Source organism: Vigna angularis, chromosome 3 (genome assembly GCF_016808095.1).
Source record: "Vigna angularis cultivar LongXiaoDou No.4 chromosome 3, ASM1680809v1, whole genome shotgun sequence".
Classification (NCBI taxonomy): domain Eukaryota; kingdom Viridiplantae; phylum Streptophyta; class Magnoliopsida; order Fabales; family Fabaceae; genus Vigna; species Vigna angularis.
The window spans coordinates 19,252,720-19,272,563 of NC_068972.1; the positions used below are offsets into that span (position 1 = coordinate 19,252,720).

General features: G+C 31.5%; 1 protein-coding gene and 1 long non-coding RNA gene across 4 annotated transcripts; both read right to left on the reverse strand.

The window, feature by feature from the left end:
- Positions 1-5,108: 5,108 nt before the first annotated feature.
- Positions 5,109-7,585, reverse strand: LOC108324225 (probable protein phosphatase 2C 38). Of its 2 annotated transcripts, none has more exons than XM_017557096.2 (5): positions 7,295-7,585; positions 6,720-7,140; positions 6,155-6,522; positions 5,723-5,959; positions 5,109-5,625 (listed from the first exon to the last, which is right to left on the reverse strand). In XM_017557096.2, the coding sequence occupies exons 2-5, from the start codon at positions 7,009-7,011 to the stop codon at positions 5,410-5,412; spliced, it is 1,113 nt and encodes a 370-aa protein (XP_017412585.1). In that variant the 5' UTR covers positions 7,012-7,140; positions 7,295-7,585; the 3' UTR covers positions 5,109-5,409. The 2 variants fall into 2 exon arrangements, with proteins under 2 accessions (XP_017412585.1, XP_017412586.1); XM_017557097.2 differs by having other exon boundaries at positions 7,224-7,585.
- A 9,843-nt stretch (positions 7,586-17,428) lies between these two features.
- LOC108325573 (uncharacterized) lies at positions 17,429-19,623 on the reverse strand. 2 transcript variants are annotated; one of them, XR_001831843.2, is made up of 4 exons: positions 19,387-19,623; positions 18,930-19,138; positions 18,022-18,140; positions 17,429-17,710 (listed from the first exon to the last, which is right to left on the reverse strand). It is a non-coding gene; the product is annotated as an uncharacterized LOC108325573 (long non-coding RNA). The 2 variants fall into 2 exon arrangements; XR_008248042.1 differs by having other exon boundaries at positions 18,022-18,093; positions 19,387-19,621.
- Between the last annotated feature and the right edge of the window lie 221 nt (positions 19,624-19,844).

The window sequence follows — 19,844 nt, forward strand, 5'->3', positions numbered from 1 at the left end:
TCTCCATTCTCGGAACCCAATCGCACCTTCATCTCGGATCATCACCTCGCGATCTTCACCAACCATGCCGCGACCACCACTAACCTCCCTCACCTCGCGAGCTTCCTCGCCGTTGCCCAACCTCCATGGCAGCCATCACACGCCACCGCACCTTCCCGCTCTACAATCGAACCTGCATAAAAACCAGACCTGCAAAGAAGAACCCAACAATCACAAATCGCGCACTGTTAGGCGCAGGACCCATGGCTTCCTCAAGCGGAACATGTTCGGGTTCATCCTCTCTACTTCAGAACTCGGGTTGTGTGTGAGAAGGAGAGGGGAAGATGAAGTGGGAATTACCACTGTGCCCTTTCTCTAAAGCTGATTTAACTTCATAGTTTTTAATACAAAACTCTTTTTTAATTCCACCTATGATTACTGAAAACACTGACCATGCCACGTAATAAACAATTAAACGGCCGTTTGTCCAATTTGACGGTAGGCCTTTAATTGTTACAATTTTACAAAAATGGGGACCCAATTGAGACGCCGAAAAGAAAAGAGACCTATTTGAGATTCACGCCGAAAATAGGGACCTACCGAGACATTAAACCTTCAAAATACTAATTTTACATCTAAAATATTAAAGTATAATATTTTTTAATCTGAAAGAACTACAGATTGTAAAATATGAAATTTATTTAAGTTAAAAAGCAAAAAACATTATTTTATTCATTGCATTCGGTGTATAACTAGCATTTCAAAAGTTATGGGATGAAAAAATATATGGAGGTGCATGAAGCAATGGCCGAAATAGTATTGCCGAAGAAGCCCAATATAGTAATCGTACACTGAACTTCAAGATTAAGGTTTTTGCTTTTTCAAAGGTTTGATGTTAGAGTGTTGCTCCCTCCATCACTACTAAATGTTTCTTGTATCACTCCATACTTAATTTGTCCAATTTTAGATTTTAGGTAGAAGGGAAATTTGGGCTAAAAGGAAATAGTGGTGGGAGAGAGAATTAATTTTTCGTGAGATGCTTCGTGTTTCGAATGAAAACAGGGTTTGATTTCATTTAGAAAAAAGGGAGAAATTATGGAAAAGTTATAAAAGGCTTATTATGGATAAACTTATCCATTTTTACAAACATAAAACTTCTAATCAAACAAACTATCACAACATTTTAAAATAATAATAATAATAATTTAAATACATATTAATATCTATATCTATTTTACGGTATATAAATATTTTTCCTAGGTTTTATTACATGGATTATCAAAAATAATTACAAATTGTATCAAATTAAGTTTCTTGTAACCTAATTCGATATGTATATTTGAAATTGAGGTAGTATTATAATACAAGAAGAAACATTTTAAAAAAAAGTGTATCGTGTTGATAAAGGAAGATGGTGAACAGATGAAATAGAAGCCAAGAAATATTTGGAAGACTTGTATCTTGTTTGTTATAATGTTCTGCCTTTGTAAAATATTCTTATAGTTGTTAAAGTATTTTAGGCTAAGTCTAGAGAGTCATGGTGACCCTGTTTTTGATAATTGATAATTGATTATCACCATGTATATTTAAAAAAAATGTTTTTTCCTTTCAAACACTTAAAAGGAAAAAACATTTTTTTTAAATATACATGGTGATAATCAATTATCAAATTATTTTTGAAAAATAGGGTTGTTGTTGTTAATGGTTTTCTTATTCCTGTTGTTATTGTTGATAATGTTTCAAAAGTTAAGCTTTTTTCACAATGGACTTATATATTATAATTTGACCTTATCTCTAGTCGATGTGGGACGACTCTGATACCATATTAGAAAGTGTGCTTTAACCATAATTCAACCACACAAAATCGGCTTGTAAGGTGGTTTGCACCCACTTATATATTATAATTTGACCTTATCTCTAGTCAATGTGAGTCTTCCAACACATGAATGATTAAATAATGTTAAACGCGTAAAAAATAGCTCAATGATTCAAGAATACAAGATGTGATGGATGCAACAAGGAAAAAACTGTTAAGACAAGATTGTCTATAAGACGGAACTATCTAAACGTCATCACATGTTTTGACATTTAACAAACAATAATAAACAAAATGAGCATATGACAGTGTTATAATTAAAAAAGCAATACAACTAACATATAAATGGTTTATGAAAATGCTATTTACCTTAAGAAAAGCCTTAGTAAGAACATCAATGTATGAACAAACACATCATTAAACAGTTTCCCTATTTAATACATCAACGAGAGTCTTGGTGAATGGATTAATGCTATACATTGCTAGGCGATGATCAAACGAACTCTCAATATATCTGATGAAAGTGTCAAAAGATATTTTTGGAAAGAAAGTCAAAAGTCCTAAGCGATGATCCAAAAACTTCTATTGAAAAATACCTTGTTAAATGCGTTGTTGAACTAAACAAAAAACTCAAAGAGACGTTTAGATAGACTAAATGATATCACATGTCAAACCATCTACAATGATGAAGTCTTCACTATAGACTTTGTAAATATAATTATCCTTATTAATTGTTTTATTAATTGTTTTATTGAATCAGATTTTTAAAAAGAAAAAGCTTTTTTAAAACACCATTATTAAGAAATCAATTCAATCCTTTTATTTTTTTCAAACTCAATTATTTTATTACGCAATTGTACCATAAAGTGATAAAATAAATAAATAAAAACGCTATTAAGAAAGAAAATAACATGGAATTGATCAGCTTCGAGCCTCTAAACTTTTCCTTTGCGCCGTTAAAGTTTGATCTGTTGACCTAATTTTCTAATTATTTAAATATATATGTAATTATTAAAAAGAAACAATTGAATATTTCTTTCGTCTAACAGAATAATGTATTTCTTATATAATTTAAATTATTTTTAGGTTTTTCTAATTTTCGCCTTTGTTCAATTTAAAAAAAAAACTGTATTTATCCTCTCATTTGAATTATTATTTTTTATGTGCTTTTCTTACTATTTATTTGTCTGAAATGTGAAACTTGGATAATCTATTTCTTACATCGAACACGTTACGGCTTTCTCTGAATCCTATAACTTCTTTTTTCTATTTTCTAAGTAAAGTTTCACGACTAAACTAAAGATGCTCTGCTCTTAGTACAATAAATTTAAGATTAGAAGTTGACAATTGAAAAGGGATTTTGAGGTCGACAATTGAGCCTCAGAAACATTATAATTCATATCAATTTTCGAAATGATAAAAAAGAATGGACGTTGACGTAGCATGTTCTCTCAAATGTACTTTTTATTATGGCTTAATACCTGTTTTTGTCCCTCTTTATAAGGGAAATGTTCAATTTCGTCCTACCTTTTTCAAAAAGTTCAATGTGGTCCCACTTTGTGAAAAAAGTGTCCAAATTAATCCTTTTTGGTTACGGCGTTAAATATTTAACGATCCTGTGCAACGTGGCTGTTTACCTTCATGACCAGGCAATGAAAATGTTTTTCATTAAAGTTGACGTGGCAGGAAGTGATTAAAAAATTGTGCTCCAGCCCCAATCTCATCTTCTTCCTTCCCCTCCTTACACCCCTCAATCTCCACAGTTCAACACTCTCCTTGTCGATCCAACACGCAAAGTCACTGAACAAAAAACAACAAACCCTTCCCAAACAGTAACGAAGAACATCGCAGATCCAAATATCTGATAATACCTTCCCTTACAGATCATGAATTCCTTTCAAGAATTTGACTCTTCGTCAAACTCCGACACCAAAGCCATCAACCTCTCAACAGGTAACACCTCCAATTTCACATCACCACCACCACCTTCATCTTCGTCATCACCACCTTCCTCCTCCCCCACTACTCTGAGCCGCTACGAGAACCAAAAGCGACGCGACTGGAACACGTTTGGGCAGTACCTTCGGAACCACAGACCCCCACTTTCACTCTCACGATTTTGAATACCTATTAGACGCAGAAACTTCAGAACCCTAAAATCCCAAACCTAAAAAGAAAACAGAAAAAATTCAGAATATTTAGAAATTGAGATTGGAATTCAAAATTACCCTATTGTAGCAACAAAGGTCGCAATACAGTTCAAAAAATAAAAGCGACAGAAAAATGAAAGAGGAAAATTTCAAAGCTTGGTCCAACGTGATTGTGTCATTAATCGAAAGGGAGAGGAATGAGAATTTAGGACTCACAGATTCGGCGTCAATGGTGAAAACGAGAAGATGAAAATCGGTGGAAATGGGAGGAAAATGAGATTGGGGCCGGAGCACAATTTTTTAATCACTTCCTGCCACGTCAACTTTAAAGAAAAACACTTTCATTGGCACGTCATGAAGGTAAACAGCCACGTTGCACAGGATCGTTAAATATTTAACGCCGTGACCAAAAAGGATTAATTTGGACACTTTTTTCATAAAATGGGACTACATTGAACTTTTTGAAAAAGGTAGGACGAAATTGAACATTTCCCTTATAAAGAGGGACAAAAACAGGTATTAAGCCTTTTATTATTGAATGAAATTAATATGGATTCTATTGAATTGATAGTGAAGCTTATTAAATAGAAAATGAAACATATACCATCATTCACTATGCTACACGTACATCTATTAACTCAAATCATAGATAATATGTAGATGTCAAATGTGTTGTTATTATTGAGGGGTCAAATAAATAAAATTTCCTCAACAAACTAAAAAGTAATAAATATTTCATCATAAAGTCCATATTTAAAAGTGACTTTTGGGGGAAAAATTAGTATATCAATTGAAAAGAATAAGAAATACTTTTTTTCTCCAACAAAAGTGATTAATTATGAGAAAACCTAGCTATCAGTTTACAACTTGGAGGAATCTGCCTATTTTTTTTTATTGAACTTCTGTGTCATACGCGGTTTTAATTTTTCCCTGATCACTGAGTGGAGCGTGTGCGTGAACACCCACCCACCCACACACACATATATATATATATATATATATATATATATATATATATATATATATATATATATATATATATATATATATATTGTCAAAGAAAAAGTTACATACAAACGAAGCTTGTAAAGAAACATCTCAGTTATAAAAGGCAGAGGTAAATATATTAAGATAAAAATTAAAATGCAGAGTAGTATATGCACTTGCGTAATCTGGCTTAGTTTGAACCACCATAGATTTGTTGTCTTGAGAGACAGGAGCAGTTATTACAATTAACATATAAATATACGTTCATGTTAACCAGATTATAAACCGGAGATATGATCATCCTGATACATATAAATTACAGTGATAATTATTGCATCATATTAATCTACACATACCCGTATATATAGTAATATATAGTAATATATATATATATATATATATATATATATATATATATATATATATATATATATATATTATAAAATTGTTGTTACTTTTGTATGATGAGATAGCAATCTAGGAATTGGCAGAGGCACCTCCCTTGATTGAAAGAGGAGAACCACAGAGAGAGGTATTCTCACTTCTGGAGTTAAGAAATACCACAATAACTGTAATGTCATCATGGATGTGCCTTCTCATCCCTTGCTCAATCTTTTGGAGGTCAGAAAGCCTCATTTCACACTTCTTAGCAGCTTCTCTAAGTGCAGCTTTCACAAGTCTTCTGGCAATTCCCTGTTACATGAAACAAGTGCATGGAAACCACCATAGTTAGAAACAGATATGAAGAACATTAGCCTTGTATGGATATGAAGAATTAATTGAAGCTTACGTTTGGTGGGTTGTTGTTGACTATGTTAACAGCCTCTTGGTTTGTAAGATGCTCCCATAAACCATCAGAAGCAAATATCAGAAATTGATCATCTGGATGGAGTGTGTGGGATGATGTTGATGGCTCACAACTAAGAATTGGCCTGAAGAATGTTTCTACCAGCCTATATTTTGCTGGTAGAGGATCCCTGTTGAATTCTGCTTTCTTCAGATATGCGTCCCCGATGGATCGTGAAACCTGCCATAACCACTTGTGTTAACATCATATTCTGTGTAAATCAAATGGTTCTGAGTAATTAGCAGTAGTCAGATATGTTTTTTCAAGACCATAGTCTTGTGTAGTGGAAGCAATAACTCCTAATGTTTGTTTTCTTTGCTGAAAAACATTTGAGCATGCAACTTAAAATTTTCCCTAGATCTACCAAATTCGTACCTGTATGAGGCCTTTCACACGCCAAACGTTTTGTCTCAATACCACGATTTGTGAATCAAAAGGGTGCTTTGAGCGAAGTTCATCTCTCACTGTTTCTTGGTTAACATTGTGTTCTGTAGATAATTGTATAGCTTCTGTTTCCCTTGTTGCTCTCTCTACTCTTCCTAACACCACCCGGGAGTCTCCAGAATTTGCAATATATATCATTCCATTGCAAATTACCCCCACCAAGCAACAAGTTCCCGTAGATGCAATCTGAGGCTTACTCAGCCACTGTTTCTTCACAAGAGACAGAAAACTCTCCTCTGTTGCTGAATATGCCCTTTTGATTACATGTTCTGACATACCTTGATGTTCAGCTGCAAGCCCTGGATAGAAAGTTCTAATTTTAGTTTAATGGTCAGTAGGAATTTCTGTGCAAAGAATACTTTTAATTCTCCAGCTTGAAATACATGATAAAATGATCGTAACAGACAAAGTGGCTCGGCTTCCTTAGTTTTCAATCTGCATAAAACAAGATCTAGAGAAACAATCAATATGTTGAGAATAAAGAATTAAAGCATACTTTTGAGATTGCAGAAGAGATTGTCACTGACAAACTGTGAGGCCTCGTTTCCACCATGGCCATCGTAGACACCTATAAAGGTCCCTTGAGGGCCCAAGGGGTTGGAACTCAAAGGTCCAGATTCAAGTTCACTTCGATCCTCTAATGAACTATTTGCCTGAACTACAGCCATTGAGAATTCCCCATAAAGATGGCTTCCCAAATCCTTGTACCATAGAAGTCCATCAACTCTCCCACTCCCATCTCCTTCATCACCATCAACAATTGGTTTCCAACAGGATCTAACCATCATTTGGCTACCCTTTTGTTTTACAAAACCTTATGTTTCACATAAACAGCCAAGTGATCCAGCAATTCAACAAACACCAAGTTCTTGTTGATTTTGCTTGTAGCACACGACCTCAGTTTTATATATACGCGTCTGCAGAAGCGGATAAAATTGGATAAGAACAAAATATAGATAAAGGCAAAAAAGGTATGGGAAGAACTTGCTGAGAAATGTACCTTGGAAAGTGAAAACAAATAGTTTTTCATGCAAGAAGAAAAAAATACGGAGGCGTATAGGTACTTTGTACCTTGAATCCTAGTTGAATGCGTTTGGAGTTCAAAAGTGTGGCATGATTCAGAAACAAATTTAGCTGTAAAAGCACATAAAGATTGAATGGCAGAGTTGGTTTGTGATCTCAGTGGGCAAAGAGAGGAATAGATATGAGAAGGATTTGGAGGTTTATGGCAGAAGATCGTAAGAGAAGTAGGTGTCAGACGAGATCTAAGATCAGGAGGGGAAGAGAGATTTAATAAACAGGATAGTCTGACATTGCTGTTCTTGTCCTTTTATTTGTCCCTTGTAATTAATGTTTATGTGGCCTAGTGGGTTTCTAAACTTCTTTATTTCATGGCTGAGATTTTGAGTTCCATCATCTTTTTCAGCAATAATCCTAAGTTTATAGACAACTATGTTCGTATAACACTTCCACTTTCCAATCTTTTGGGTTAACGTTAACGTCATCCTTTCCCCCTGGTTTAGTTTTCGTGATAATCAAACACTTTATTACATTTTCAGTTTATGACCGACAAGCTTCTGTGATCCTCTTGCATTCTTCTAATTTCCTTTTAATCAAGATTTTTTCTTTTTTAAATAATTAAGCAATTGTTTTATAATGTTCCAATTTGGAGGAAAACTTAAAACTAATTCGTGTAAATAAGTGTTTTAAAAAGAAGAAAGTGGAAATTAATTACTCTCTAACACTGTTCTTCTATTTAAATTGTAGGCTCAAATGTCTGCTGTGTTATGGTCAAACGCATTTTCAAGTTATTAAAACATTATTCACGATTGTTTGTTACATGACAAATTTAACTAGAAAAGGAAAAACAAACATATTTTAAGGTAACGCATAATATTGCATTATTGTAACGTATCATCATACTAGAAAAGTAATTACCACTTACCCTATGAATTTCTTACACAACAAAAAGTGAAATGTCATCCTTATTCTAGTTGTGTAAGGATAAATAAAACTACTACGTACAATTTGTGTAATTAATCACCACACCTTGCAGATAATTCTGAGTTAAATGTTTATTTAAAATAATATCTCCCGTCATTTACTTTTTAGTTATTTTCTTGCTATAATTTGTTTTTTAATGGATTAAGTGTACTTGTTATTTTTTTTTTAATGTTTAAGTCAATCTATTAAGTAGTTAAAGTTAGAATAAATGTGATTTTTTACTTATATTTGTAGTTTTTTTTCATGGGTTTTTGATTAGGATTGGTCTAATCATAACAGAATTCTGCTTAAACCTGATTATTAACCTGTTAAGATTAATTAAATAATTAGTTACCTTTGATTGCGACCGATTAGTCTTCTTTAAGCTTGAACAATTGATCATGTTATTTCAATCAATATGCATTAATGGTACATATATTACATAGACTCCCAAAGCCTTAGGTTTAAGTTAAGACCACAAGCAAAAATAGTTTACTACCGCTCAGTTCAACCTTGAGAATATGACCGTTGATGATGAATGGTTGTCACCCTGTGAATTGTGCCTATGCTTCGCAAATTGCTACATTTACTCGACTCATCCTTGAAAATATGATTGTTGCCAATGAATGGGTGTGTCCCCCCTTGAACCATGTTGATGCTTCTCAAACTACTACATCCGCTAGGCAACGAATGGGTGTGTTGTCTCGTGAACTATGTTGCTAGCTCTAACAATGGATGCAAAACGTCACATGTCCCTTATCGTTGGATGGTGCAAGATCTAACAGTTGTAACAACGCCACATGTTCCCAAAGTTTCCTATAAATAGGGACCAAGTGGTCCAATCATTTTCATCAATTTTTCTCATGAACTCATCTTTACGCTACCTAGTTTTCATATTATTTTCATTCTTAAGGTAATAGTGTTTGTCATATAGATCTCTTCGGAAGGCTCTATGATTGAAAGGGCAGGAGAAATGTCGATGGCGCCTTTGCATCATTGTTGTAGCTCGGGTCATCATCCAGGGATTAGGGATAATCTAAGCAAAGCTTGGCATCTATAAATAGTGTTACGATGCATGTGCCAACTATTAATAAAGGTTCGATTAAGGACCAAGGTCAGGACGAGTCCTGTAGAAAAAAGAAGTGGCCATACAATTGGGGAATTTGTGTCAACACCACTACTAAAGGGGATGAGCAGAACCTTTCAAACGTCCTTGTGTATGATTGGGCCGCACACAAGGTTTATGAATATGTTACTCACTTAACATGGTGAAACGATTTGGTGGACCTCGTTGGCCGAACCTTTACTCTAAGGGACGATGTTGAGGATGATGTCGTACATCTTTACGTGTATCGTGGCAACGATCAGGCGTGTCATAGTCAGGAAAGCTTGAAGTTGGATTTCTTCTTTGTATATTCTTGCTTTTTCATGCACCGTTTGAGGAGTTCCAAGCTAGGGTCCTGCAGGAGTTGAACGTTGCTCCCACTCAGATTCACCCGAATGCACGGGAGACTATGTAGGTGTTCGGTAACCTGTGCAAGGCTTTAAGTCTCACTCCTACCCCAATCTTATTTCTTCATCATTATCACACTTATTTAATCGTTCATAAAGGATGAGTGTCTTTAATAAGCGAAACTGATTGAAATCTCTTCTAGCTCTTTAATACTTCCTACAAGGGTTGCAAGGAAGGGTTTTTCAAGATCGTCATTCCTTTCAAAAGTTGCAAGTTGTTTCTCGATGGGAATGATCGGCCTAAGTTCCCTTTGCATTAGAACCGAAACCCTACTCGCTCTGATCTCTGGGAGTCCTTGATGATGACCCCTACAAAGTGCTCTGCTTTTAAAATTTGGAGTAGTTGTTTTCCAAGCTCATGACCAGAGAGCTTTTAAAATGTTTTTGCTCTCAAAACCTTGACTAGGATGTTTATGGTAAATAGTCTTTCCTTGTTTGGTTTAATTTTGATCAATTTTTAACTTAGCTAAATTTTGTTTTGTGTTACATCTATAATGGCCCGCACCAAACCATGCAACATCAATTTCTTTAAGAAATTGTTGGATAAACATCCCATCTACATAAGAAGTTTTGGGGCCGCATAAGGTAAAGGGCATTCGAATAGGGAAATAGAAGAAAAGATGTTTGTCAATCCTATTGATGGGATGCTAGCTTCCCCTACTCTCATCCTCAACATTCCTCGAATCACCACTATGTTTGTCGCTCCCACTAATTGGTAGGAAGAGGCTTAGAGAAGAAAGGGCTAACAGAAGCATAGAGAGTAGTCTAGTTCTACCCATTATGCCATGCATAGTCGTAAGGGTGGGGAAACCTCGACGAGCTTTCCGGATGATGAAGATGGCGCTGAAGATGCTAGAGAGGATATTATAGATAATGAAGTCCTCCTAAACCCTGCCAATCGGAATGAGGTCGATAAAGACACCTCTTATCCTCCTAAATGTTGAACTCTAATTTCACTTTTTATTTTTTATTTTTTTGTATACTTTTATGGGTCGATCCGATGTTATCGATTAAACTAGGCTTTTTGTAAACTAATTGCTATCGAATCAACCCTTTCACTCTATTCAACTCAAGATAAAGCAATTCAAGCAATTTTCATTTTCATACTTGTCTTTTACAATTTTTCTTCTTTTTCCTTTATTGTGGTTGATTTAAAATAAGCTTAGTGTGATAGGTTCTTGATTAATCATAAGATGGTCTTTAAACCACTCTTAATGGCAATTGTTCGATAAAGATTTGTTAGAACCTTTCCTTAACCGTTTATGCATGCTTTGTTAGATAGACGTTCATTGGATAAACTCTAAACCATTTTTAATGTTGACAGTTCGGCAAGAGTTCTTTTAGAACTCTTTCTTAACCGTTTTATTTATTTGACGATAGAGGTTCGAGTAGAAATCTTCCTTAACTATTTGCATGTGCTCCATCGACATGAGTTCGAGTAGAACTCTTCCTTGATTGATGGGTATGATAGAGGTTCAACGAGTAAACTTTTCTTTAATTGACTGATTAGAGGAACTTAATTTAAGAGGAAAGATCAAGACAAACACTTATGAAATTTACGATTTCTTTTTATTTTGTCGCCTCGTTAAAACCTCCTTGACCAAAATCCTTCTTAGGCAAAAATTTTGACAGTAGGAAAGAGTAATAGTTTGATAATTACATTTGACTACGCTGAAATAATATTTGAAGTGCAAGACATTCCATGTGTGTGGTACGGGCTTCCCATCCAAGCATTCCAACCGATATGCACCATTGTCCAAGCTTTCTACAATTTTGAACAATCCTTCCCAATAAGGAGTAAGCTTGTTGTATGATGACTTCTTATGAGTCTCGTTCGTCTTCCTCAATACTAGGTCCCGCTGGACGAAACTTCTTTGTTTGGCCTTAGAGTTATAACACCATGCCACCATCCACTTGCATGCTTCGACCCTTATTGTTGCCTTATACCTCCTTTCGATCACCGTGTCAAGCTTTACTCTTAATTGATTGACATTGACGTCTATGTCTTGCACTTGCCTCCTTAGCGGGGGTTCGCCTACTTCTATCAGGAGCATAGTTCCATAAGTTAAGTTCAAGGGAGTTTCCCCTATTGATATGTGGGAGTACATCAGTATGCCCATAACACCCACAGTAGCTTGTCCACCCATGCTTCTTTAGCCTGCCTTAATCTTTTCTTTAGCTCGACCACTATGATTTTATTTACAGCTTCTATTTGGTTGTTCATCTATGGGTGTTCTAGAGAGCTTATGACATGTTTTATGTTTAACACTTTGAAGAATTTCTTAAGCTTCTTGTCGATGAATTTTTGACCGTTTTCGATGATAATCGTTTGGGATAAGTTTTCTTGGAAAATTAATATTGTAGGTATTTTGTAAAAATTAAAATGTTTTAGTTTATGGTTGGTAGTTGGATTATTATAATTTATACTATATGTAATCTCTCTTCTACTTATAATAATCTCTTTTATAAGTTTTTTATAGTTCTAAGATTTATACTATAGATATGAAATTTTTATACTTATAATAATCTCTTCTACAAGTTTTTTCATACAAGGAGACTTGAATTAAGACGTAATTTAAAGTCTTCAAACTTAGTTTCACTCATACTAACACTAACATAATATTTTTAATTTAATCAAGTAACATGAAATTTAATGTATAGTAACATTAGAAAATAAATTCAATTATATATATATATATATATATATATATATATATATATAATTGAATCACGTTTATAATCACACTAGCGTACTATTGTTTATAATGTAATTCAACAATAGTTTTACACTCGGGAAAAAAATAGTTTTAATTCAGAATAAATAATTTTATAACAACCTTTAAGAAATTATATGTAAGGTAATTTTAATTTGTTGATAGTGCGAAAACTTGTATACTAATAATGTATACAATTTAAAGTCTTATATAAATAGCAAGTTATATGTATATCTTATTGAAGATAAAATCTTATGTTAAGTTGAATAGGAATGTGATTAATTACAATACTATTTTTTTTAAAAGTTGTTTAAAAGTTGTAAAGTTTATATGGATTTTGAGTAAAAAGTTGAAAGTTGGTTGGTTTTGTTGCATAAAACTAATTTATGATATTTTTTTTGTTAAGAGAAGAATTTTTCTTTTAGGTAAAAATGGAACAAAAATCCAAGCCTACTCTTGACCTTATTTTTGCTCAAGCAATAATAGTATTACCATAAAACTCTTGTCTTGTTTCTATTTTTGTTCAAACAAATGATTTTTCACTCAATAAAAGCTAATACTACAATTCAATTTTGTCTCTACCAGATCTTCAGTCAAGCTAAGAATTTTGCATTCAATTGAGAAAATTTTCTCTCAAGTGAAAATATTTTTTCTCCATCTAAAAAAATAAACTTTTTCTTTCTTTTAGTTATTCATGTATTGAAATATTGATTTTATGTATTTATGTGGTAAGTTTCCTTTTATGAATTCTAAATATAGTTATTTTCAAAGAAAGAATACTATAATGAGATATTTAGGTTATGTATTGAATTAGAAATTTATGAGATATACTAAAAATATTGATATTGGAATTACACTAAAGAAAAAATTAGACAGTGAGAGTTGAAGAAAATTTCTAAAACTTAATTTTTCGTGTGAAAGAATGTATTTGATAAGTCATAAGAATTTACTCTATCATGGATGGAAATATATTACAACATTATGTAATACTGGTTTAACTTATCTTTAAATATATTACAACATTTATTTTTATTTAATCTTAAGAATAAGATACAAAAAGCCACATTCTTTTAATAAAGTAGTAGAAGTTTGGTGATTGATAATTTGTTCACTATTTTTAAAGGCCTAAGAAATCATATATTGAATACTAATAAATTAAAATTAATTACTTTAATTAAAAAAATCATACTTAAAATACTAGAAAAATAAAAATAGAATATTTTTTCAAAAAAATGTACTTTTACATTTTTTTCTGAAAGTTATTGTTTATTTTTTATTTTAAAACTTCAATTTAATCCTTAGCATTTTTCTTTTTATTTTTAATCGTCTGTATTTTTGTTAAAATAAATTTTACTCTAAATAGACTTATATTAGATATAATTATTATTATATAAAATTTTTATTAAAAAACAAAAAAAAAACACACACACACTTAATCTATAATAAACTTGCATTACAAACATTTCAAAAAAAATATCTATTATAAAAAAAATTAAATAATTAACAATAAAAAAAACAACTCAATATTCATCATAATATTTTATGTTTTTTCACTTTATATTTTCTCATCTACTCTCGTGAGGTTTGATTTTGATTATCACTAGTTTTAAGTCTCATTCCTTATTTTTTTTTTCCTTTATCAAATATATGTAAGTATATATTAACGGCTTTTCATTTTTTATATGTATAATAAGGTGAATAAATTAATTATCAACTTAAGTTAGTTTGGTTAACCTAAAGTGTTTACGTTATATTATGAATTTATATTTTATGACTTATTTTAGTTTGTAATTTTTAGCTCATAATTTATCTCATTTTATTACATTATTATTTATTATTTTTTCAACACATTTTCTTAATAATATTAGTTTCGTTTTATTAATTATTATATATTTTAATTTTAAGAAATAATTAATTATTACACTACTTTTAGTATTTATTAAAATAACTTAGTATTTTATGAATTTTAAACTAAAAGAATCATCATTATAATTTGAACTAACAAATATATGTCATATTTTATGTGAAAATAACAAACAATAAAATTATTAAGAAATTAAATATAAAAATAATTTAATTTAAAATGTAAATTATAAATTTATGAAAAATAAGTAAAAACCGTATGTAATAAAACTTCGTTATAAAAGTATATAACGATATAAAATCTTAAATTGAAGTTAAAAAAGAAAAGTTTAAAACTATATTATATGATGATATATTTTTATTTAAAAAGTTATATTTGATAATTATATTTATTTATGTAATTTTATGTTTACCAACTAACAAACATTGATTTAATACATACACAGTAAAGAATAAAGTCTGAAAAGTGTGACAGGAAAATATCACGAGGTGCCTTCCATCCTTTCAGTCTTTTCACACACAAAAATATATGCTACACGCACGCCTAACAATGCATGCATTCTCTAATATTTTATTCACGCTTTCTATCATTGCATGTGTGGTTTAAATATGTCAAAAATATTCATATCTCAATTGTTCCTTTTTCGAATATGCAAGTTGTTGTGCTATTGCGTTTCCAAAATAATCCTACATTCTTACTTTTATCAAATACATGCATTTTATTATAAACTAAAATTTTGGTGATTTAATACATTAATGGATTATACCTTCAGTTTAACGTGCTTTCTTATTTATTCAATTAGATTCATATAAATTCAAATATGATGAATAATGCATTATAAAAGTGAATTATCGACCAAGCCTTACAAAAATAATTCAGGCATTGAAATGTTGATTGTGACTGAATGACTGCTGATTGTGTTCAATTATTTATGTTATGAGCATTTTTAAATTTCTTTTAAACATTTTTAATTTATAAAATATTAAAAATCATCAAATTATATAGTGTGATTGTCAATGATTTTATATAAACAATAAATTTAACCTATCCAATTATTGAAACTAAATAATCATAACCAAAAATATTGATTCAGATTTTAGCATAAAAGTATATGTTATATGGATATTTATAAACAGAAATGAATCACGAAAGTAATATAATATATATATATATATATATATATATATATATATATATATATATATATATATATATATATATATATATATTCAACCATCTCACACCACTTAGGATTTGACTTATGAAAAATTATTTTTTTTTTATTTTTTTTTTCAAGATTTGATAGAGTTTTAGATTTCAGACAGTATTGAGATGCAATGATTGTTTTGAGTGATTTTATCTCATCGATTTTGAAATTAGAAAATTAACATTGTACGAGGAGATGAAAACTCTATTAGTCATCGATTAGAGAACATGTTTCAATACACTTCAATATTTTTATATTGTTTTGGAGTCGAGACCAATGAAACTTTTAATACTCATTCCTTCAACTCTCTTGGACATCTTTTAAAGACAAAATTGTGACGGAACTTTAGATTTTAAAATGGACAATACCTTAGAAGTGGTGTTTGACCGTAACGATGACAATTAACCGACTTAGGATCAGAATATTGACTTTGTCTGTGGATAACGAAAACGATCCCTTAGCCCTCTCCTTAGACATTGACTAGGAGGCTTATGTTCCACTACACCTAATAGTCCCACATCACTTAAAAATCAAGGCCAAGGGAAATTTAAATACCTCGTTAGTACTGTGGAGTTTAATTTAATCTCACATTGCCTGATACTATGAGATTTTGTTCTTTATTTAGCTATATAAGCAATCCTCTATAAAACTTGAAAGATACACCAAACAAAAATATAATATACTTCGATTGAGATTTGATGCTGGGAGAGGTTGATACTAGTTGTAACCTAGAATTGTTTGTAATCATAATATCTAGAGAGGAGGTTAAAATTGTAACTTGAAAAGTTAAATTCGTTGCAACGTGGAGAGATTCATGCTTAGTTAAGGGTAGTGATTAGTAAACTTCTTAAACAGATTGATTAAGAAACTAAACATAGCCTTAGGAGAAGGTAAACTAGTATAAATTCTTGTTTGTAATCTTGTCTTATTCTTTAGTTTAATTTGATTATATTATGCTTGCAAAAAACAATTTAAAAATGTTTATGGACTCTGTTCATCTCTCCTTCTAGAACCACTTTGCACAACCAAGTGGTATCAAAGTCAGCCTATAAGAGAATTATTAACCAAGCAAGAGGAAAGATACTCGTAAACGATATGGAGAACAAATGTCCACCTGTTTTCAAAGGAGAAAAGTATGACATGTGAAAAATTAAGATGATATCATACTTTGACTTTATCAATTCAGATGTACTACAAATTGTTGAGAATGACATTCCTACATTGTTTGGTGATAAAAGCCAGGTTACAAAGGTCAACTGGGTGGCAAAGCAAGGTATGTTACTATGCAACTTATCAAAAGATGAAGTGAAAAGTTGGTACTATGATCACTACCAAGGACATGTGGGATGCATTGCACTATCTCATGAAGAATTCAAGGAAGATCATGGTCTTTCAGAATTAAAATCAGATCAAGAAGTTCATTCCGATATCATAATACTCTACAAAAAAAATTATATAAATTGTAATATTTATTTTATATATTAAAATGTTTTCAAACGTGACTTATTTTGAAAACGTCATAAATCTTGCTGCCACAAAATATAATAAGTGAAACGTCGCAACAACCGATACTTTATATATTATATAAAGTGACATTTTAAAGAGATAATTAATATCGGTTAAAAATGACTATACTTAATTTAAAAAAATCCAATAAAAATGACACTTAGGAACTGTTAGAATTCATGTTATATATATTTATTAGTATCCACCTATTTTTATACATATTTTGTAATGTCATTATTCATGTTATATTACTGTGTTTTCAACTACCATAATTTAATTTTTATATTATCTATAAATATCCACCCTGCATTTATAATTTCTTTATTCAATAAAATTATTTTTCCATAATAATAAATAAATAAAGATATACACTTATAAAGTATACATAATTTAAAAAAGAAATTATTGATAATTTAAGATAACAAAGTACTTAAATCATTCATTCACAATTACAATCACACGGTGCATTTGATAATTACGTCAAAATATCAGTTTTTGAATATGAAAGAAAAAAAAAGAAAATATTGAAAATTGTTAAACCATAAGGCAATTTTACATTTAAAATTGTTATCCTAATCCTAATCTATTTTTCTTTCACCACTTGATCTTCTTATATCATTGGGGGATGACACACCACTTCCAACGTGTAAGTGTTTGTCTCTAATTCCCCTATACACATCATGAGATCCCCGCTCCTAACACTGCAGCATAAATCATGTAGCCACCCAACAAGAACAATTCCGATAGTTAGAACCAAAAAATCCAAATTCAAACATATTTTATGTGAAAATGTGGCATAGTCAAGATAAAACACGTGGCATAGAAAATAATGAAATGTGAAATAATTAAACTAACTCTGTCCCATCCAATATAAATCTTTTAACCACTTAATTTTGGCCATAGAGCCCATCTTATCACACAGTAACAATATTACATTAAGAAAATCAATTGCCACAACAACCATACTCTCGTCATTCAAGCAATCAAACGAAACATTAGTTTGAATACTTACATTTGCTGCGTTCCAAAGAAGTCAACAAGCACCTTCTTCCAATCAGCAGAGTAACCCAACTTCACCAGCTCACTTACATGCCACCAACAAAGAACTGCATAAGTTAAACGAACTAGCTACTACAAAAAAGGAGAACAAAAGAATACAATTTTAATTGGTAGAAATATTAAATACTCATAAGACAAACTTGAATGAGAAGATGACACGTGAGTGTAACATTGTTCCGTGGATAATTGACACTGGCATCTAATTATAAGAAACAGCGTTTTCTTCTCTTTGGTAGACTAACCATTGACACTAGACCAACCTACGACTCTATCAAAAGTTTGGATCAATTAGGGACAAAGATATAAATTTCTCAAATAGTCTAACACACATCGGTACAGGTAATTAAGAAACAAAGTTTTCATCTCCTTGTACTAGGTTTCTTTGGCTAAACAAGAATAAGTACAATAAAACTTTGATTTTGTTTCAAAGTGCTTAGGCTACAAATAGTACTACTGATATAGAAGATCCATGTCCTAATCTATGGCTTTAACCTGGCTCCTTGAGAAAGGATCAATTATGTGTATAACTTGGGAACTTATTTCTATGCATATTTTAAAAAGTACAAACTAATGACATGTCGGTAGGCTTGTTAAAAGGAACTACGTGCACTACAAAAAAAAAGATAGGTCCCCAACCAGCTGAAATTTGATAGATTATTCACAACATTTATGAAGCATTATGAAGCAGAGTAAGTAATACTAAACTCTAATCTCCTACAAGCAACATTGAGATTACTAAACCAACAAGGTCCTACAGTCAGCACATGAGCAAAATCAAAGAAATCAGTGATCAGATGATGCAACCATGAGAATTAGCAATTTTGTCTACCAAACCATGAAAACAGTCAATACTAGAAATACCTGATGGTCAACAGGTTTTGTATTCTGAAGTATGCAAGAGAGAAGATAAAAGATATCTGTTCTCATCAAGCATCTACAAATTTACATCTAAAGCAACTCCATGCATTTGTCGCCTCATATTATTATTGTCCTCAGTTCTTCCACCAGGGCTTAAGTGAGGTCTGCTTCTAGCAATCCCAAAAGGATGTTCCTTTTTAACACTTTGGATCCTGGAGACCAAAAATTATATAAACAAACACAAAGAGTAGCAAGTATAATACCATCAAAATCATACCACATCCTAGATTGAAGCTAGGGCACAAAAGGGAAGCAAAATGGAAGTGGAATGAAACTAAATATATTGAAGCCAAGAGATGAAAACTAACAATAGTGAATGATAGGGAATAAATGTGAATCGAAAACGAATATTTATAAAGAGAAAGGGAAGAACAATGCCTACGACAATAGTAAATCTTACCTTGAAGCAGCAAAGAACACTAGCAAAATCGATTGGGTCCAACCACTCAAATCCAACTGTGACACAGAAATCATTTGGGAATGCGAGAGTGAACGGAGAGTGTTTTGAAATGGGAGGATTGGAGCTGGTCAGCGTGAAAAACCTCAATCAGGTATAACAGAGAAACCTAAAATAAAAAATAAAGAGAGATTGGGAAATCTGAGAAGGAAAGAAATGTGAGTTTCAGAGGGTTTCAAAACAGAGTAAAAAGTATCCAGATTTATTAGAGATTGAGAGAAAAATTCAGAAGTCAGAGCAAACTCAAAGTAAAATTTTGAGCTTTATTAAAAAAATATAACTATACTTTGAAAATATTTTTTTAACAATATTTTAACATCTTCTATAATACGTATTATAATGTGATTGGTTCATGTTGATGTTTATCATTATTATTATTAATTGTGAAATAATTTTAAACC

What these genes read in the sequence shown, in the direction of transcription:
- LOC108324225 (XM_017557096.2), bottom strand. Translation starts at nt 7,011, where the DNA reads ATGATGGTTAGATCCTGTTGGAAACCAATTGTTGATGGTGATGAAGGA. An exon ending in GTGTGAAAGGCCTCATACAG is followed by an intron (nt 5,960 to 6,154) that starts GTACGAATTTGG and finishes TGGTTATGGCAG; the next exon opens with GTTTCACGATCCATCGGGGA. An exon ending in TCAACAACAACCCACCAAAC is followed by an intron (nt 5,626 to 5,722) that starts GTAAGCTTCAAT and finishes TTCATGTAACAG; the next exon opens with GGAATTGCCAGAAGACTTGT.